We start from the raw sequence: 22,520 nt of genomic DNA, 5'->3' as shown, positions 1-22,520 counted from the left end.
CTTAGTTCAGCAGTGTGGGATCAAACTCTTCTGATACAATACTACTGCTATCAGCCGAGCTCTTATTATTGGATTACATCTAGCTCACTGTTTGAAAGAGCAAAACCTGGTGAAATAATGAGTATATTATTATTATTATCATCCTAATTTTGACAGCGTCTGCGATCATGCCAAACTATGCTAGAAGTTCTGTAGAAACTCAGAGAAAAAGATGGTTGCTACCCTAAAGAATCTGTAGTTTAAGGAGTCTCACGGTGCATCCCTTCCAGCTCATCTGTTTCTAGGGGCATGAACTTTGCCTCTTGCAAGAGCCTCCCACGTATCTAAAACCTCCCTCAACATTTTAGTGGTTAAATATATTGCGAGCAGCAGGCAAACAAGTCGCTTATGTGCACATTTCAAGTTGCTGTTTCTCTGATGACCTTCTTTCATGCTCTTTCATCTCTAAATTTAGCTGGCTACTGAAGTGGGAGTCTAGCAGATTGGGCGACACAGGAAACACTAATGCAGAGACTGTATATAATCACTCTTAAAAGAACAGCACAGATTATGAGACAGTGTAATTACTATTCCATAGCCAAATGAAGTTTATTTTACGAAATTGCACCTTTTCAAGTCTAATAAACCATTACAGACATTCACTCAAGACCAACACATGCAGCACAAAATCAAAAGTGTTATTTAAGGGCTGACACCCAGAACTTGGAAATCTGATCACATTAGGATTGCCGTGTCTGTATTTGAACAGACGACATATTAACTGCCAGGCACAAGTACACCTTAAATCTGAGATTTAATCTTTAAAATAGCTGCCTCAGTGCCATCTAATGAGGAGAACATACTGGAGAATCACAGGAAACATTTAAGAATGTGAAATAAAGTATTGAGATTTAGAAAAGTACTGTACAGATACTGTGACTGTGACTGAGACACAATGATGCAACTACACCAAGTTTCACGAAATTGCAGAAAAGTTATACCACGTTGAAGTCTGGTTTGTTATTTTCAGATACAATAAATATGGTAAAATAGGAAATGTTCTATGTTGTTTGGGTGAGATAAATGACAAGCAGTTTTATTCCCTGGATCATATATATAAAATCTGAATAAAATATAATAATCTTTGTGCTCATATAGATAATGAGATAGTTTTAAAGTTTTTCATCATCACCCTTGTTTTCAGAAATCATACTTCCAGTATTCTAGTCAAAAAGCTTTCCCTCCTCTTTGAGAAAACAGCACAAGCACAGCCCAGAAAATTTGTTAATTCTTTCTTTAATAAAGCGGGCTAGATGTTCTTCCAGAGTAAAGATACAAAGTTCCACGACTAAATGAATACCCAGTCAAAATATGATACTGCCTTTCTGCAGTACATACAACTGACACAACATGCAAGAGACTTTAAACAGTCAAAAATTACAGATGTGAGATACAGTACAACAGTCTCAGATACATATCTTACTACCATATTAGTTTTCATCAGTAATTTGCAATGCATATATTTTTTCTATCTGATCGTTGTTATCCATGAACATTATGAGCAGGTCATCTTCGGAGAAAAAGAATAATCTTGTATTTTAAATGACAATTTCTTTCTCGGTATATTCTTAACATAACGCAAGACAGGGTGATGACTCGACATTCTGTCTGACTTACAAGTGTCTGACTTTTAATCAATATACAAAATTTTATCTATCTCTGCACTATGATCAAGTATCAGAGACAACACATTTGAGATGTGGAAGGACATGGTATAACCAAAGCAGGTTCATTTACGGGAATTTGCTCTGATCTTATTTGTATAATCATCTCTCTGCTTGTGAAGATTTTTATCATGTCCCATGGCATGATAGGCATTCAGCTCATCGATCTTTGTATACTTTTAGTGCTCTTTTAAAATATGCAGTATTAAAGATACAACTAACTTATAAAAATAAAAGAACTGTGCAAACCACATTCTTCCATTGGCAATGAGACTGTTCAAGAAAATAGCAATGTGATCCCTGAAACAAACAATCAGAACAGAAATCAAAAGACTGATGCTTAAAAAAATAAAAAAAAATAAAGTAAAAACATTTTCCCCTGCCAAAGTACTGGAATCTTTGAAGGCTTATGTATCACAGAATATAAAACTTTTCTCTCTGTCCCCAGAATATTTCTTTCCTCTTTCCATAGGTACTTCTTGAACAGATTCCCCTTTGTTGGTGGTGTGGCACAAGCCTTGCTGACTGGGTTAAGGCTAGAAGAGCTTGAAAGACCTAAATAAATCAACAGCCACCTAATCCCCTGGCATTCATGCAAACTCAGGGAAATAAAATAAACCTGAAAACAGGCATGCATGCTGAATTCCAAAGTGATTTTCTATGAAGCTTAAAATGAAACCAAAATAAACACCTCTCTGAAATGTTATGCATTTAAGATCTTTCATCTAAACAGTCATCTGACTCTTCATATCACTCTGTTGCAGAGAGGTATGATGCTAGGCTTGCTCATAACATTCTAGCATTTTACCATTTTACAAGGCACAAATAATCTCAGAAGAACTACACGGTGGCTTTTGAGCGTGTACGGATATGTCAGCTACCATGTAATTACATGACAATTATCTCTTCATTGCAGTCACTGACACAGACCTTGTAAAATCTAAGACCAGCAAACTACATGTCACCTCATCTTTGGAATACGGTACTTAACTCCATTTACAATTACAGACTAAGCAGCAAATAACTACCTTTTTTAACTCTACACGAACACAAGCTTTGCCATGCAATTATGAAGTTGTTGCATGGTATAATGTATATGTATCTTAAAAGTAAATAATGCAAATTTTTTTTTTTTTTTTTTTTTTTTTTTGCTGCTGTTATAAGTAGAGTGACTTTCTAGCATTCCTTCCTCAAGCTAGTTCTGTGCAGGTCCTACAAGAGCAGGCGTCCACTCACCACCAGTTTCTTTTTATGAATTCCAACACAGTTTAAAGGGATCAGCAAGTACAACCTCCCGCTCCGCTCCATATCTACTTGAAAAAACTGTTATTAGATGTACTATGTACTTGATAGGAAAGAAATACACTTTTCCATAGAAGAACAAGTTCTAGAGTTAATTAGTAACTTTCTGTTGGTTAACGCTGCTGCACCATTATGTTTTTCTTGACTAGAAATGTGGAAATTGTATAGGAATATATGTAAACAGAGTCTATAGAAGATAATATTAATGAGACATAAAGTGCTTTTAATTATGAACATTTCCTTTCACTTTGCACCCTTCCCTGGTAAGTTATCATACTCAAGCTAGTTTTAGTTCAATTGGCTCAGGTCTACACTACAAAATATTGTAATTTCCCTTGCACCTACTGTTTTAACCATGGTAATCTCAGTAAAATAAAAACGCCAGGGGGGAGTGGAAATAGACAGATATAAAGAGGGAAAGAGGTGAAATGGGAACTCTCAAGGGGAAAAAAAAGTAGGCAAAGGGAAATAAGGCTCTGTTGTATCGGTCCCCGTTCTCAAGATATTTGTCACACATTCTCCTGTAAGACAGCGCTGAGGAACAACTACACAAACCTCTGCCTTGAACACACCTCAGGCTACTGCCGGATGAAAATGAAGAAACCAGGATTCCTCAACTGAGAACAAGCTTACTGCCAGGCTGATGCCTTTAATCTTTCTGACATACATTCCCTACTTCTCTAATCTCTGAAGAAACAGTACCCTTTCCTACTCAGCAAACCCAGTTGAGCATATTTTGTAAAAAGATGATATTAAATCTAGCTTGCCTTTGCTGCTTCAGGTCTGATGCCAAGTATCTACACATTTCCTAATCCATTATGGTACCTAGCACATACTATTCTATGTTTTAGGAAAGCAACAGTTCTATAGTAACAAAGCTCCTAAGTAAGATAACTCTATAACTAAGAATAACTGTATATTAGAACCGGGTTTTACTGGGTCTTTATTTAAGGCAGTTATTAAAAGGTGTCTATTGTTTTTGAAGAGTTTCAAATTTGTGGTTTTTTTTTAAATTTAGACTTTTGGCAGCTGAAATGGGTTACCTTTATCTATTTTCTGTCCTTCTAATCCAAAGAACTATCCAGCCCCTGGAATCATAGGAATTTGAGCTGAGGTGCAACAACCGACCTCCCAAACTCTTCCAGTCTGTTTCTTTAGATGTCCAGTGGGCTGACAATAGCAAAGTCAGAATCTTTGCTGTTGTTACTACTGTCGTCATCAGGGCTGGAGCTCAGGTTGCTGGAGGAGGCTGAAATGGAGCCCATCAGTGGGTCAGAGAATATCAAAGAAGAACGAGACGGAGCTTCTGGCTTCACCGCTGCCTCCTTGTGTGCCTGATGGGGCTGCGCTGGCTCCAGGACAGCACGTCTACTTCCTTCCTCTTCTTTGGAAACCATAATGTAGTCATCAGCACTCTTGCTCTCACTAGTGTTCGAATCAGTCGTAGTCTGTGAGACAACAGCACAGAAAGGACTTACTTAAAGTTAGTACCAGTTTTACCACTTAATGAGGTTTATGATGCATGTCACTGATATAGGAATGGGATTAAGGAATTATCACCAGCCTAAAGTAGTAATGCCTAAATCAAGAAGTAAACAATGAAGTATTAACTTTTGATGAAATAATTTATTTGTTATTTACAAAAGCATAAAAGCTAACACTCTAAAAATACGTTATTTAGTATAGCAGCCTCACAAGTTTCATCATCATTGTGCATCTATGTAGTGATCACAGCAGCTAGGCATCCAACATGTACATTACAGTCATGAAGATTTTCAGTGATATTCTCACTGCTGTTAGTTTTCTGTAGTACTTCATGAAGTAATATTGAGGAATTTTTTGCTGGTTTGCATGTACAATGGCATTTTGGAGCTTGTCAGGAGAATGGTTTGATATAAAATTTCCTAGTAAAACCCTGACATGTGGAATCAGAGCCGTACATAGACCTGGTTTACTGTGCGCCAGTTCAGGTTTGGCAGATCAGGGCTCCCAGGGCTTCTAGGCTTAGTGTTGATGAGTATTTCCTAACTCTAACAGAAAATGAGGGTCGTGGATCAAGATTACACATCAGTGTACCAGAAAACCCTACAAACTGCAATCCTATATTCCAACTAGCCATATTCAGGAGAAATCCAACTTTTCAACAGTCAGAACTATATGTAATTAGAAGGGAAGACTGCCATATACAGCAGAGTGGGATTTCTCCCACAACTGGCAGCCTGTTAGCTTGGTTGCCATCCAAATGGACACCACTTTGCTTTCTTCTGCAAGAGATGCACTACCTAGCACTATGCTCCTCTGACAAGAATATGACTGCTTTCTTAGTTGCTGTCACACAAATTTTTTCAGTGTAATAATGCAACCTGCTAAGCAGCCTGTGGGGACAAGAATCCTGAAGTGGTGTGATATTGAAACCAATATATTTGATTACACTAATGCAAGACTGAGAAAAAGGAGAAGTAGACGGGCAGCTGGGGAAATGTGTATGTCAACATGTGTGTCAACTACAAGTCTGAGCTCTGACTCTTTCACCAAAAAAGTGCAAATGCAAATTCACTTTGGGGTAAAAGAGAGATTGTAGGTATTAGAGAAAAAAAGAAAGCAATGACGAAAATGAACGGGAAGAATCTGAATGAGATAAAGTTAGACCTTCAACACAGTATATAAAATTGGAGTATGGAGGTCATCGCAAGTACTGGCAAGCCACAACTTGGCGTTACAGTAACCAGGGCTCCAGGAAAACTTATTTTGCTGAATTTATTATTACAGCTGAAAACAATTTTCCATTGCTCTGATTACTGATTATAGACCAGAAATCTCTTGAAAAGGAACTGTAGAGTAGCTCAGGGAGCAAAACCCACCAGTGAATAAGAATGACTGTAATATGAAACGAGGGAGCTGGAAGTCTTTGGTTGTTATTTACATAGTTGTTCCAAATTATTAAAAGTTACAAACAAGATAAATATCATCTGAATGTGAAAATATGTTCAAATACAGAATTCTGACCTATACCCTTCCAAAATTTATACAAATGAGAATTCAAATATCTCCCTTTGCAGGAAATTTTTAAAACATCCTGGTTTTATAATTTATATTTTTTTGTGTGTTATCTAGATAGTATCTAGGTATAATACTACTATATTATTATGTAGGTATAACAATATATCATATTCTGTTTTGTAATTAACCCATTTTAATACTTTCTCATTCATTTTAAGTCCAGAGTATTGGTTACGATTTTAAGGGTTGCAATGTAAGACAGTTGTACTAATTCATTTTCCTTGGATGACTTAATAAAATTCATACCACACTGAGCAGATTGCTTTTAAAAATATCAACAACTATCCTGTGCTGAGTGCTATCAAAACTGATCTCCATCTTCCTGATCTGCGCAGAACCAGGGTAGTTCCAATGTCAACAACCTCAAGCACTTTCCATGAAGTTAAAAACAAACAGATCTATCCTACAAGGAGAGATACTTCGCTCTTTAAGCACTTCTGAGCTGAGACACCATTTGTTACTAATTAGCTTTTTGCTTTCATCTGGTCTGTTTGAAATGCTGTCTTCATGAGCTGTCAGTCAATCGGTTGCCGTCTCCAGGGGGCTGAAGACACAGGCAGTGCGCAACCGCGGCTCTGCTCCACCAACCTGTTAGTAGTCGCCCGATTTTTTTGGTACCCAGCGCAGCCAGAAGACAGGGCCAGGTGAGGCTTTTTTGGGAGCTCTAAATGCCGTGTTCAAAATTTCAGCACTTTGTTTCCCCCCACCTCCAGAACAACAGAAATATACGTTCCTTTAAACAACCACCGTTGCATAATTCACCTGGCTTCTTTCCACGCTTCTATTTAAAAGCTCTCAGGGAACGCAGTACAGCCTCATTTTGCAAAATTATACACTTTATTATTCCAAGCTATCAAGATCATGCTATTTCAGTCCTCGCAGCCCTCACATGGAAGATGGTGTAGGGTGACACGGATGTTACCTAGTGACGCCCTCGCCCAGCGAGATGAGTACTTTCCTCGCTGGCACCCCCAAGGATGCTAATGGGGTGTCTTCCCTTTGGCAGTGACCTCAGCAAGGGCCTTCCATCACACACACTTTGTGCTGGTGTTGCAATTTCCTAAATTCTGCCTCCAAATATGTGCTCTCGCGCAGTTAAAAAAAGCATCCTGCCCTTTATTAAAGGGACAGGAAAGAAAACTACACACCTCAGTTTCTTCTTGTTACGTGTTGTGCTGTGCTTTGCAACACTACTTGTCATTCTACCCACACTTTTTGGTTCCGTTAAAGAGACCTATAGTGCACTGAAGTGTCAGAGAAGCAGCAAAGCATAGATATTGACTCCAAAATGCTATAAAAGGACCTCCCGTAAATGTTCGCCTATCCCTGGCATACGTTGGTATTTTGGTACTGATATTTCCAGAGGTAAAATACCTCCTCCATTCTTCTTCTGCCTGTTTCTGTTTCAGGAAACTCATGCTGACGTGAACCATGTTTTCTCCCATCTGCTGCCACTACTGAATAAATGAAAAATGACAGAATTATACTTCCAGTAGCTTTGAAAGTTAACAACCTTACGCCCGTTGCCATATGGCTTCTCCAAACATTTTTTCCTGATGAATATCAGCTACTAGGACCAGGCTTATTTCAATTGCCTTCATACTGTGAATGAGTTAAAACTAACTGTAAAGACACAATTCGAGAAAGCTTACAAGAACAGCAGCTCATTTTGCCTCCTTCGTTGAACAGACATAAAGGCAAGATAATGTGTTAATTATCATTCATTATTTAGCAACAGAAGCCTTCTGTTTGTCAACTGCATGCTGCTACCAAAGCCAAACATTCCAAAAAATGCTCTATTTCTTTCAGCCTTTATCTTAATTTTTTGCATTTTTAATTTTGCAGCTTTTCTTTCTAAAAAAGGGCTGCATCCTTATCCTCACTTTCCAGAAAGGGATTTTGAGGTAAAAAAGAGGAAGAGCACTTTAAAAAAAAAAAGTAAAGATGATAAATAATTTATACTTATATAACAACCAAGCACAAAAGACCAGATCTTAATCTCAATTACACGATAGCTACACCTGTAACTTTTCCAGCTGTCATAGAAAATAGCCCTGTAATGCCACCAGAGAAAAATCTCTACAGTATAAGTCACATCGAACAGAATTACATGCATTACCAAAGTCACAGAAAATGGAAATACAGTGAAATTTATTTAGCAAGAAATGCATTAAAGGATCTAGAAGTGGTTGGAATTTTTAATCCCCCTGCAGCTCTCAGTAAGTTCTCCTTGCTTGACCCAGGGCATCAGTGCAGCCCATTTTCTTCGGCAGAGAAGAATACTAAAAGCCTGGGCTGCGGTCCAGTTTGGGCCAACAATCCACCCCATCAATTAACAGTCCAATGTCACAGCCCACTAAATTCAGTAGTTTCATTTTCCTGTGTTTTATTAAAAGAGGTCCAAAGCTCTCCTCTTTTTGTTTGATATTAGACACCGTGGTTAAAGACGACAGACTTGGAAACACCACAGACTGTTGGGATACTAACAGTCCTCCTGGACTGCCATTTCTAACCCTAATCTTTTCTTGTTCTTTCTGTCGCAGGGGCTGCTGCTCCTTGCCATAATTGGAACTTCCAGAAGATAAGGGAAGAGGAGGCTAATCCGTACGAATGCACTGCACCTCCAAACATAGACCACACAGTGCTGAAACCTCATTAACTCTCTGCAGGAGCTCAGCTTGTACAAAGTCACGCTGCTTGTAGTTGACTTACTAACAGCCTCATAGAGTACAGGGAAAATGTGGGACCCACGGACACCGCTTGGCTCCTGTGGCTGGATGTATACTTTGACTACACATTGGGGTGAGACCTCATTACACATCATGCTGAAAATTTCCATTGGAAAGAAACCTGCGCAGACCAGGCTCCACCTGCTCCACTCCCGATACTCAAAGTGCAAATCCACGGCTCCTCCGCTCAGTGACACCAGCGTCTGAGTAAGGGCTTCTCCAGCATGAGTAGGGCTGGCAAACACTCATACAGCATGTGGTTGTCTTATACAGCATTCTACCTTCTGGTTTCTATAATAAATCCAAGTAAAAATAACAAAAAAACCCTAGTATTTGCTATTTTGGCATGAAAGCAAGAGAGATTTTGTATAAAGTGCTGGGAAACAATGGGCAAAAATAGGTCGTTATATGAATATTCCAATATGCTGCATCAGTTTAACCTATGCCTTTATTATGGCAGGAAGTAGTGATTGCAATGACAACAGGTAAAGAAGCAATGAAAGCTTTCTAGCAAAGCTTTGCTCTTTGAACCTGCCATTACTGAATAAAAAAAAAAAAAATCAAATCAGTATTGCTTCTAATACTGAAATACAATTAAATACAATTTTTGATAGACTATGCTAAATCAAGGGGATTGTGGGTAATAAATCAAAACAACCCTGTGTCATTGTTTGAAAATGAATAAATATTTCCTCTAGTTCCTAATTAAATTTGTCAAGAGTAAACTGACTGCAGACTCAGTTAGACTCTGAAGTGATAGTGCTACCACTGGATTTACAAGTGTGAGTATCAATAGCGGGGTGGCAGACTTTAGAACTCTAATATTGAAAATGGTATAGACATGCATATACAAAAGTACTTGTTTTTAAGATCACATTTCAGTCGGACTGAGTCTTAGACAGAGAGGGACCTTTTAACATGAAAGGAAAATACCTCTTTCTGTGTGTGAACTTCTCCTGTGACTGTACGCTTTGGATGTGAAAACATTGTTTACTGATTCAAGGAGAAAGCCAGTTCAATGGAGTAGAAGGTAAAAGCCACCTCCTCGCTATTTCCCTTTTTGGCACTGGCCATGGATACACTGCAATGCAGATAATCGGCTCTTACATAATGGGATTCTGGAGGACAAGGACAGTGAGAATAATCAATTGATATGGGAACATTTGCCTCCAGTTTTTACATGTTTTTGTAGGAAATTAATCCGCCGTTCTGTGATTCAACAATCTGAAAGAGGAAACCCCCAAACGCTGCGCAACACTTAGACTTAAAAATCTGTGTGTACAGCCTAAGGCTACAATAAAAATAATTGATGGGATTAGGACAGTAGTTAGAGAGAAACTTTTAAGGATGGCTCCATATGCACCAGGAATGCTGGTGTGTTCCCGTGTAACGTCTGGAGACGCTAAAGAAAGTCTCCAAAAAATACCAGACTAATTCCATCAATGACCTGTTTGAGATATTTTTATTTTACCTGTCGTCCTGAGATGAACTGTTGTTTTGTCATAACAGGTCCCTTTAGGACATCACTGGTCCCCTTGTTCTGACTGTTGGAACAGTAATGATCATCGGCGATCGTGATTTGCTCATTTTCTTCAGCTTCCAGCTGGCTCTGGTTGAAACGCAGGGAACCTTTCAAGATGTCCTTGATCTGTTGTTGTATGGGATGGAAAAGAATGTAGGTTAGAAATTTGGAGGAATTCTAAATTTTCTAAAGCTCTGTGCAGTATGCCTTCATATACCATTTCCCAAAAATATTTGCTTTGAAGAGATAGGGAGCAAGTCAATATTCATATCTATATTGGCTAGACACATAAGTATCAGTGAAATGTGCTTGTACCAGAGTCTGGAAAACAAGTATCCAAGAAATCTAAAGAGAAACTGTTAAGATTATTTCCTACCTTGTTATAGATTTAACATATGCCACATCGTTTCTGATAAAACGTATTTTGAGGGAGCAGAGGACATTATAATCAGAGCTACAGATGCTCAGCAGCATTCTCATTTTACGTACGTTGTATTTCTTCTTTTAATTCAATGACATTCAAGTGTCGTCCCATTTAAATAATGGGGACATAGGCATGATTATTGCCTAGCATGTACATTTTGCATTAAGAAAAATGATGGTGTGGCTTAAGTCCAGAGCTTGCTGTCGCACTGCCTCAGTTCTGGTTTGAGGCCTCCATAACTTTTCAGGGAGCAAATACCGTGCAAGTCATTTGAATTCTTTATAGCTGCGTTTTACCTTTTGAAATAAAAGTATGCCACAATGCTTGATGCATTAGTATTAGTAAAAGAGCTACAAGACAAAACAGCAGTATACGAAAAGAATAAGAAAGGAAAAAAAAAAAAAAAAGGATTAATAGCACTGGTGGATACAAGAAGGTTAAGTTAAGCAATAGTTATACCTGCTTCAAACCAGCCAAGGAAACCAGAATTTCATCTTCTTTTTCCAAGTGTTCTTGTAATATGACTTCCTGAATATTTCCTGCAACATCCAAAGAAAAAAAAGGTAAAGAGAGAATAATCACTATATAATCTCTAACGTGCTGCCAACTTACCAGTGACTTATTGTTCTCACAACAAAATCCTGTGACCTGCAAACACAATTTCGCTCACAGACCTAGAGGTTGACATCCTTATTAGCTGTGGAGGTGAGGCCAGCCCAAGCCTGGCACCGCTGCCAGGAGGCCTCCAGCAATGCCGTGCTGCTGCGGGACTTCTACTGACCCACTGAACCGATGGACTCAGGCTACTGCTGGCCCCTAGAAGAAAATACCAGCCTCTGTGGCTAACGGAATTACATACATCTTTGAGCCTGTAAATGCTTTGGAAAATATGCATGAACATTTACAGGAATCTGCTGCAGCTTGCAGAAAGGGTTAGGATAGGAGCTCAGCAATCTTCATCTTGATCCTGTGGCCACCACAGATGCTAGAATGCTCTTCTTTATGAAAGGACTGAAAGTTTCATTCCCTTTCCAATCTTTTCTTTTAGGTAAAAGACCCAGGGCTGAGCAAAATTTGTTTGACAGAAAGAGCAGTGCAATACCATCACTTTGGAAGACACCTGCCTTCCATACCTGCAGTGCTATCCTCAAAGGATGCATCTAATAATGTGGTATAAGGTGTTTGCAGGAGTCAGGGCTGGAGGCTGGCTAACACATTGGAGCTGGAGCTGTGCTGCTCTTCCCTGTGTCAGGGAAACCCCAGGCAATGCTGCAGTCCAAACCAGCCCAGAAAAACCATAGCTCCAATGGCTTTGCAGACTCTTAAAACTATGCCAGGTCCTTCTCCAGCCTCCTAGCTCCTACCCTCCTCCTCAATTCTTTAAGAAAACAAGCAACGGTTCCTAGTGACAGATTTACAGAATGAGATGGTGTCTGTCACCTGAAAACAAAAGGGTATTCTTTTGTGCCACTCCTGTCCTACATAGACAGAGCTGAGCCCAAATCCCTCAGTGACACTCATTTGGGAACAACGCTTTGCTGCTCATGAATATCTGTACCCCAGGCACTTCACAATTAGAGCTTTGTACCATTAACCCACACCTGCATTGCATTTGTTTGTTTTTAAAAACATTCTACATGTTCAGCGCCCAAACCAGTGAAAAAATGAAACTGTTGTCACAGACGAGGACAAATACGATGACACTGCCAACTTTGACACAACATGAAGTTTCAAGTAAAAACATTGAGCAATTTGGCCCAAGTTTTGTGTTTACAGAATAAACAGCAAAAGAATGAGATGTGGGAGACTGGACAAGAAGAAAGATTAAAAGTAGAGAGGTGGATTTAAAACCCATATATAAACATAGAAGTTTGTGTGGGCCAGAAATGAGTAAAGGGTATAAATGAAGAATGGAAAGGGCAAAGAGGAGAAAGGATCCAAGCCTAACCACTAAATGAACCACTAAAGAAGCAATCTGAAAAGTAGAAGACATGAAAGAGGCTAGAGCCACGAACAGCAATAGATGACAAGAGTCCATGAAAAGTGGTGTGATCAAGGTCACGAGCAACAGTGGGGTAGGATAACTCAGCTTTGAGTTAGCAGCCTATCTGAACAAGGAGATCCATGTTTACATTATTTAGCAGTCATTATTTACTGTATTACAGCAGCAGTGTCCTGCAGCAATGAAGTCAAATGTAGTAAAATTGAACAATGTCTAGCATAAATCTTACATCAGAAAGACACTGCATTATGAAGGCTAGAAATAATATAAAACTAGATCTTTCTGGAAATAGGTAGCATCATGAATTGAGAGAAAGCATAATTAATTCAACATTTTACGTGCCTTTTCACATTTTACATCTAAATTGTTTAGTCTCTCAATGTGGTAAATAAAAGATATTAATATTTATTTATAAAATAATACTTTAGATCCTGATTTCCACTGTTTAACAAACAATGCATGATTTCCTACTTTTAAAAGGTTCAGAACTTGAAACATCAGAAGTCCAAAGTCTTCATAGGCAGGAAAGCAATACCTAATGACAGACTGAATCACTGAATTCAACTGTCTTTTCCATTTCACAGTATTAGAAAGAAAAGCATTTCTATAGTGTTTGATCCCCACATAAATTAAACCCATACATTGAAAAACTAAGGTATGCAAACTGACTAAGCAGAGGGACTAAGAAAATAATTCAAAACAACCCTCCAACCTGCTGAAGACCAAATGAGGGAAAACTAAAAAATCAGGAAGCTAAAAGCGAGACAACAAAACCTGAAAGGTATTCCACATGATGTGGAAGTAATCTACTATTATTTCTGTTCTTTAGAGATATAAGTCAGTATTTCAAAACAATGGAAAAGAATCTGTCATCGCTACAAATCCAGCTGTAACTGTGTTTGAAGAGCCAGTACGTTGAGAAATTCCTAAGAACTTATGAATGGAACGATGATAGTAAGGCAGCAGTAAAAATTAATAAAAATGTTCCTATCATCATATATTTACTTTAGCAAGATTAATAACAGATTTTAGTATTAGTTTCAGAGAAAAAAAAGATTAAAAGAAAAAAGGTTGGAAATACAGCAAAATTTTCTAATACTGAACTGCTGTACTTCTCACATTTTTGTTTCAATTTGCAATATCTTTAAAGTACATTATGACATATGTCCTGAATATATAAGGTCTATTATTTTGAATCAGTTAAAATCACTAAAATGTATTTTGGAAAAAATTCCACTTGGAGTTTGCTCTAAGACACAATTTTAGACTCAAAGAGCACACTTCCACTTAACCCAGAAAAATGCCCCAAGATGCAAATCACTGTAATCAGCCGCTCTCCCCACCAGTAAGTAACAGTTGTGACACAAGGTCATAAATTGTCTTTCTCTAATTCAATGAAACAGAATGAAGGTTTCCCTGTGGAATTGGCAATGGATCTTTCTTTCTCAAGTGCAGACAGAAGCTTTTTATTTTACCCGTCTGAATCTCAAAAGATACCTTTCTAACTGTAAAAACTTTTAAAAACACTAGCTCCGTTAAGAGTGCTAGGAAGCATATTTGATATGGTATTGCTCAGCTGAAGGACTTTGACATTAAGCTGAGATGTATCATTTAATTATTCTTCCTTCATGTGAGATTTTACTATATTTGAGAGAAGTGCTTTATGTATGTAAATAAATTGGCCATATAATGATATTTTTTTCCTTATCTGATGTTCTATATCAGTACCTCACTGCTTTAATTAATGTATTTTTTATAAAATAAACATATTTTTGAAATGCAGATACCATTAGGAAATGAAAAAATTTTCCTATCTGTAAAACAAACATTGACACAATGAATAAAAAAAAGATTATGCAATTTCTACATTATTCAAAACCCAGTCCAGTTTGAGTCTATGCTACAAATATCTGTCTTATTGGGATAGCTGTTGTCATTCAAAAGTTAAAAACCTATGGTATTTAGGAGAGTAAGGCTAAGGTCAAATATTTCTGGATACCTTTATTTGGTTTTGTTTTTTTTTTTTTTTCTTCCTTTCATCAAGATTTCATTAGCTGATGCCAAATGCTTTCTGCTGAAAAAGAAAGTATTTCTGTTTCAGTGAAGTTCTTACCGGAGGAAAACAAAAGGTGAATTTTGCAACCGGTCACCTGGTGGTGAGCGCACTGCTGTGAGATGTAGAAGATCCCAGACAGCCATTACATGAGTCTGGATTTGTTTTAACATGGTACTAACAAACCTCTAAGTTTCACAAAATGAACTGTCATACCCTAACTGTACTCTTGACTAAGCCTCAGAAATACTGGAGCTGTAAAACCAGTTGGTCCCTTCAGAAGTCAGCAATGTTATCCACCATTATGGCTGCCCTCAAACAAGACTCACAACCCAAGGGATACCTTTTATATAATTGATTAGAATTAATTTTGGGTGCTTATTGTCTAATGAGCAGATTAATTTCATAGATCCTAGATCAGTAAATCAATAACTACTTCCTCAGCAAGACTGTGATCAGCTGCCTTGATATACTTTAAAGTCAACTATAACTACAGAGGCATAACATGCAAATGATTGCATTCTTGTTCTTCTTTTCTACAAAATAGAGAAAAACAATGTATTAAGTAGTGATTTGGGCAGCAACAAGCTAGGTGAAACAGCTAAGAATTAAGATGAAATACATTTCTCATTTCTTGTTCTTACGGTTATCCCAAACTGTAAACAAGTTCACGTGCAAACTCACTGTAGAAGTATTTTTAAAAAATCAAGACTTCTTTTTTCTCTCCCTAACTTAATTTCTGAAATTTAAACTGAAGATATGCTATCATCCTCTGTACAGAGATGAAAGAGGAAAATAATCCACGGCAGTTCCTAGCAGGAAAATTAGAGAAAGCTTATGCTCTTTGATGACTGAACTGCTACATATTGCACGATGGTGTGTGGAGTCACTGCCGAGTTCCATAGCCAGGGAAAGGGGCTGTTCAAAACTTTCCTCTCTGAATGTGGAAAAGCTGTTAGGCTTGGCCTAATTATTTTAGAGGCTTACTAAGCAAATTAACTCTCACTGAAAAGTTTGCACACATTCAATACAGTTTCTGCAAGAAACCCACTCAGAGCTGTGTTAAATGAGTGGGAAAACTAGTCTGCTGTAGACAAGGTCCTCTCAGGCATCCCTTCGTGCCCGTCCATCTAGAAGACAGACCTGTGCCTCTTCGCTTCCACCAGAGAAGTGGGACACAGGCAGCGCTACAGCCCTGCAGCATGAAGGCACAACACGGACTTAACTTTATACGACACTAAATCAGATGGAGGTGAAGAAAACTGAACCCGAGAATAACTTTAATGTCCTTGTTCTCTTAGGTTGTTTTCTCCTGTACCGCTGCCTTTTTGCAGTGCATCTCTCTCCTAATAGTATCTATTTTAAACTGGTCTCTGTGGGGCCTTTCCAGGAAGATGACTCCTGCTGAGAGGAGCCAACTCGAAATAGCTGCAAGCTTTATTATGAATGCTGCCTTTCTACTACTAGTTCCTGATCAATGACTTGTGAACAATCGACAGTGCCAGAATCATGTTAAATTGACTTTTTTCACCCTTGCTTTCCACTATTGAGAAGACAGCTCGAACTCCGAATGCAAAAGTACCTTCTCACTGCCAAGGTAAGCAGCACTAAGGGGAGAACTGAGTGTATTACTTCACCTCCTTATTTTTCCATAAAAGAAAAGCAAAAAAATCCCAAGGTTCCCATAGATGTCAAGGCACAGTCAACTCTCTGGACTCATGCTCCAGTCCTTTTGTAGGTTCATTTTTATGAAATCAGGGTTTACAGAAAATGCTTCCAACATTTCCTGCACAGTATACAAGTGGCAGCAAGACTGCTTTTTCACTAACATTAGAGGGCTGGAAGGATGGACTGGGAATTTAGTGTCTGATAATCAATTTTTCTCTCTTTTCATAACAAATACTTCTTTCTTACTTGAACTTGATTGGACTTTGAGGAGGAAAACATGCGCTCTCCTTAAAATTGGACAGAACTTAACAGTGGTTTGTGGCCTTTCTAGAAAGACTACACTGTATGTCACAGTAATATTGCGGTTTAATAATGCAGTTTATTATTGGATGTTTCCAAATACTGCATTTTCTTTCCAGCATTAAAAATACAAATGAGAGGAGTTAAATTTCCTTCTCAAACAATAGAGTTTGTGATCTAAGTGTTGATGAAGGCAACACCACAAAATAGCTTAACTTTCATTTATCTATCTCATTGTGAATGTCAACTCATTGTAACAATTACACATTCTATTAAAAGCATCACTTAGCAACATTCGAGTGTTGAAGATTCTAAGGATCTTAAAATTCTGAAGCATTAAATTCTTTGTCGAGTACTGCATTCTTTAAAATGTTTTAATATAAATTAGGTATTTATATAGTATATACTTCTGATCCATGTGTGATGTGTGGAGCACCAACACTTTATCAATATTTAATGTGTGGTAATGCTTGTGACATCAGAGAAATATGTGGTAAAAAGTCACTAATCATCAACTCACAGCAATGCACAGAATCTCAGATGTACAGAAAATGAGGTTGGTAGGGTCATGAAGTCATTTTGTCCATCCCTTGCTCAAAGGCAAGATCAACTCTTAACTATGAAATCTAATTTACACATGATAAGCAAATCATGCTTAACATATACCTTACGTCTGTGTCAGTGCCAGGGTGTACTGGGACAAGAGTCTATTCCCGGACATCCCATGCTTTCAAAAAGAATATAAATGAGTACAGACACTGTGCTTCCCATGGCAGGTGATCAGAGCGTGCTCTTCCTATCCAGAACTAATTTTTTTGAGAAATTTTGACCCTGATGATGATGATAGACTGTACCACCCCACACTCCTTACAAGAATGTACAGTGCTGATCATTGTTAAGACAAATGACATCTGTGTAGTAGCTATTGTTTCATGTGCTCCTTATTCCTCCATCTGCATTCTGCTCACTGAAACTCTTTACCCATGACTACAAACACCTACTAGGACCACTGGCCTCTGAGCATCGCCAAGCAAAATATTTTTATTAAAGTTCAAAGCAAGTTTTTTTCCTCTCTTTCCTCCTGCAGAATTGCTCTCCTCCTGTTGCTGTTTACATTCACTATAAATAGAAAAATTACTCTGGTGTGAAGTGACAAGCAAATGAGAATTCGTTCTGCATAAGTGACAAACTTAATAGCCATGAGAAACTTAAATCTTTCCTAAGGGGAAACTATACATTTTCACTTCCTTATGATCTAAACACTTCCTTCATACTGCAGTAGATTGCAGACATTACATCTTAAAATTGCTATGGTTGTGTAAAAGGCAGTTATTGTAGATCATGTAGAGATTTTGAAAACGTAAGGTTTTCAACCACTTCTATGGCTGAACTCATTAAAATGGTTTCTGATTTTACAAGCAGAAGATTTTACGAGACTCAAACACTATTGTGGTAAATGCTACATAAAAACCTGGATATATTGAGAGTTTTGAAAGCAAACATCCATAAATGCCTGAAGTTCCATTTAAAACATTCTTAAGGGATTTTCTATGATGCATGTCATATATAGAATAAATGACAACAAACTGTGAAAGCCATTTTTAAAGCTTTCTATGAGATAATTTTCTCCAGTATAGAATTATGATGTTATCTCAGCCTGCGTTAATAAATACTTCAGAATATATTACTATGTATTTTCCTTTAATTGATCATTGTTTAGAGTTTTTATTATCTGTATGAAAAACACTGTTGCAGTTATTAGTTTCTACTGTGCTATCAAACCTAATTGCTTACGGTGAGGATCTATGGAAATAATTAAGCATACAAATTATTTCATTCCAGTTAGCTTTAGTGTTTGACCTGTATGGAGAAACTCATGTGATGGTAAAGCATTATGCATCTGGTTATTTCTATAAGAGAAGTTATACCCTGTTGCATTTTACGCTCTTTTTCCACTGTAAAGACTTTATTATAAAAGGCTACTGTTGCATACCTCATTCTTGAAAGAGTGAGGGTCAAAGAATGTATATTAACTCCTCAGACAACTTCTGAATTTTGGATCAGGTACATCAACATTAAATTGTTTAGATATTTACCTGGGTAATTGACTTTTAATAGCCATAACTGAATAACTTGTATTGAGGGAGTGTGTTGATTTTAGTCTGTGCAAGTTTTGTCTATGTACATAGCAATATACTGGACATTTATTGGTTAAAATATTGCATGCAAAAGGTTAGTTTACATTTCTCAATTGAAAAACATCCATGCTTTTCTGCGCTACGAGGTTGGTGAAATTGCGCTGCCATTCTCATGGTACACACATCCAATACATGTTACTAATGTAATTATTTGGGCTGCTGCTCAGTAAATAGTATGTTTCCTACAGCTATTCTAAGATGGAAGAAAAGCTAAAGCATTGACACTAAAGACTACTCTTTATTAGGAAGGAATACGCAGTTTGAAACAAGCGCTTTGAATTTTCAAGTAGCGTAAGCAAAGAAATTATGGATCCTGACTACAACTATATGACTTTTCAGTTCTCTTTAAGGATAGAGGTTGATAGAGCAAAGACACTTACTTGAAGTGCCATCTCCAGGAGGCAGGGAGGAAGGAATGAGGGTGATTTATAAACCCCACTGTATCATTCAAGCTATTTTGTGTTACTCACATGTATTGTATAACTTTTTTTTTTTTGTGTGTTTTTTTCAGACTTTTAGGATTACCCTGTGGTTATTCCTTCATTTAAGAAATCTCAGGCTATTAACTATATTCTCTCTGTTCATTACAAACTTTTGTTTCTAACCTATGACATTTCTGTAATAGAAGAGCATATTAGTGTCAAACTTACCATGAGGAAGATGGGGCAGTACTCCTAAAATCAGTGTTACGCTATTAAAGACTTTTGAAGTTAGCATGGAGTGCATTTGGGTTTTGCATAAGACAACTGCAATTTCTGTTTTATTGCCTCAGAAGTTGGATGTCAGAAATAAATTAATTTGCTTAGTAGAAGACATTGTAATTTACACTAGCTTTGACTAGTGTAAATTAAACTAGTTTAAAAAAAAAAAGATATTGTGAGCTCTGAGACATATTTGTACCACTTACTCAGAAGTCCTTAGGAATGCATGACTGACAGTAGTGCTGGATTTGTGCCGAAATTGTAGCTGAAAAGCAAGTGAACCTAAACCATAGCAAGTGAACCTAAGCCATGAAGTGTGATTACCTTCACATTAACAGAAATAGTTAGAAACGCATGTTAAAGGAACGCCATTTTCCTCCGTTTGCCTCAATTTTGTGCCCTGAACTTTCGAATGTCTTGTGCAGTTTTGATAAATGTACTGGTTTTCTGTTTGCTACCTCTGTACAGTTGTGAGTCATGCTGCTGCTCTGGATGATGGGAAAGATGGGAACTTTTCCATGTCACCTGGTCTGTCTGCTTACTGGAGTCCTCTTCAGTAAAAACGGTTGTCTGGGATCATTCAAGTAGCTGTGTGCCCTTCCTCTAACGATGACATGTATTCTGAACATGAAAGGCTGAACAAAGTGTGAAGAGCAAAAGAAATGTATCATATATGCCCTTGCTGACCTGGCTGGTTACAACATAGATATAATGATTTAAATTAAAGGTGGGTCTTGAAGAATATATTAATAAGCAAAACAGTAACTATGGTAAGGTTCAGCTGTGAGAATACCAAAGATCTTTATGAAAAGAATGGGGAAATTAACAATTCAGTCATGCCAGAATTTAGCTTCTGACAAGGCCTTATTCCTCTAACACTGACATTGGAAGAGAAATCACTTCCTAAAGGATGCTGGGAAGGAAAGGATTGACTGTCAGTGGCCGTCAGCAGCAGGGAGATGTGCTGCTGACAAATGGAAGGAAGCAAGAAGCTGATGGAAAAGTAAACACCGTGACAGGAATATGCTGAAACTTGCAGAGAAAGGTGTTAATTTAGGTAATGATGGAATGCATAAGCTTCATCATTTTAATCTCCTTTTCATCCAGATTGCAGGATGTAGGTGCCAGGTTTGTAGGTGCTACCACAGCTGGACTTTCAGGATTGGTACAGTTGTTGTAAAAAGAAAGCAGCTGTCTATCAGCTGAACTGTGTGTTTTTGACCTTAAGAGTTACCCTCAAGAGACAAAAAGAGATTTTGAAAGATATTTGTTTTAAATTCATGGGGCATGAAGAATTACACTTTTTTTATTCCTACATATATATAGCATGACCAGAAGTGAGAATCTGAAAGTTATGCTATACAACACATATCTGTTTCCCAGTAACCATTCCTGTATTTGGTTTAATAAATTTGTTAATGTTCTCTATTTATAAGCTGCTTTTACAGGTTATTTTACATTTTTATTCTTAACCAAAGGGGCAATCCCGTTAGGCTCACGAGGCTGTGTTTGATGTGACCTTTTTTACTTACAGCTTTTCTAATCAGACTGCGTTTATAAACTATGGCTATTTTATTTATGTCCCAAGCATAAGAGAACTCATTTAACACACTTACTACCTCAACAAATGATGAAGTATTTCATTTCAACCGACAGCAGCAGAATAATTTCCATTTCATTTTTATCCTTACAAAAATGTCATAACCTTTCTACTCATCACATAATAGATAAAACAAGAATTCAATACTATCTTGCATACATTTTACAAGTACTGCATCCAGATCTATGTTGGGCAATATATCAGCCTCTAAATAATGCGCAACCAACTTTATTCTCTCCCTCCCCCATTGAAAATGATGTTTAGAATGAAATGCATCCTCGCAACAATTGTATTCACTGTTAAAGGAGGGATGGATGAAGTCAGTCTAATTAAGCCTTTAAAGGTGCTATTAATTTCACACACAACTAAAGTCATACTAGCAACTATATCCTGTAAGTTTTTATTCCTGTATTTTTATATTTTTCCTTCCTTGCTCATGGTGTTTGCAATAATCACAGTGAAAAGGAGGCTTTGAACTGTGTTTAATGAGTCTTCCAAATACGATTTGTCTGGGAGATCTGTGAGTCCCACAACTGCCAGCATTGCCTGATGGCTGTGGCAGGGACACGTCCTGTCATCCCATCCAAAGAGCTCTCAAAAGACTAGCTTTCATTTTTTTGTTACTGTGATGCCATAACTTCTGGGCATTTTGTAAATATGTAGAGTTATCTACAGGCTACCTATGAAAGCCGAGAGCTGGCATGTCATTTCAGTGACAGAATGCTGGTGGTGTTTAGAAGAACAGGGAAAAGAAAGCTTCATCTTTTCATATTTTTTCCATAATCCACACTGGCGGGGCAAAGATGTACTGGAATACTGGTGAAGGACACAGCAACCTATTACAGATAGTAGAAGTCACATTAGAAAATGCACCGTAAGGACAACCCAACCAGCCCTGTATGGGTAGCTCAGAGAAGGATTTATTTGCTTTGGCTTAGCGGATCCAGCATGCTTAAGCATAAACTTACTAGATGCGGGTCAGAGCCAAAAGTTTTTTTGTAATGTTGCCTCCAAGACAAGAAGTGATTTAAAAATGTGGTTATTGAGCATCGTGTTTCTGAGACCCACCTGAACGTCTCTCTAGCAGCTGGCTCAAGTGTGGCAGTACTGGTATGAAGATGAAGTTAATAAATCCAGGCAGACTTGTGTTTCTTCTGTATAAGTGGGTACCTTTGCACATATTTCCAGGGTGTTGTGCAGAACCCTGTGAGCTAACTCTCTGCAGAACTGGTATGAGTCCGCAGGGCTTATTAGCTGA

The 22,520-nt window shown here is 37.8% G+C and overlaps 1 protein-coding gene across 3 annotated transcripts in view; it reads right to left on the bottom strand.

The window, feature by feature from the left end:
• Positions 1-1,259: 1,259 nt before the first annotated feature.
• TBC1D5 (TBC1 domain family member 5) overlaps positions 1,260-22,520 on the bottom strand; it is a 322,332-nt gene continuing 301,071 nt past the window's right edge. For all 3 annotated transcript variants that reach the window (XM_075745858.1, XM_075745859.1, XM_075745860.1), the window contains 3 exons: positions 11,200-11,279; positions 10,266-10,442; positions 1,260-4,453 (listed from right to left, as the gene is read on the bottom strand). In XM_075745858.1, the coding sequence (XP_075601973.1) occupies positions 4,160-4,453; positions 10,266-10,442; positions 11,200-11,279 (551 nt within the window). In that variant the 3' untranslated portion in view covers positions 1,260-4,159. The remainder of the gene's footprint in view (positions 4,454-10,265; positions 10,443-11,199; positions 11,280-22,520) is intronic.

The sequence above is a fragment of the Balearica regulorum genome, chromosome 2 (assembly GCF_011004875.1).
Source record: "Balearica regulorum gibbericeps isolate bBalReg1 chromosome 2, bBalReg1.pri, whole genome shotgun sequence".
NCBI classification, from domain to species: domain Eukaryota; kingdom Metazoa; phylum Chordata; class Aves; order Gruiformes; family Gruidae; genus Balearica; species Balearica regulorum.
This window is presented reverse-complemented; position numbering and strand designations above follow the sequence as displayed.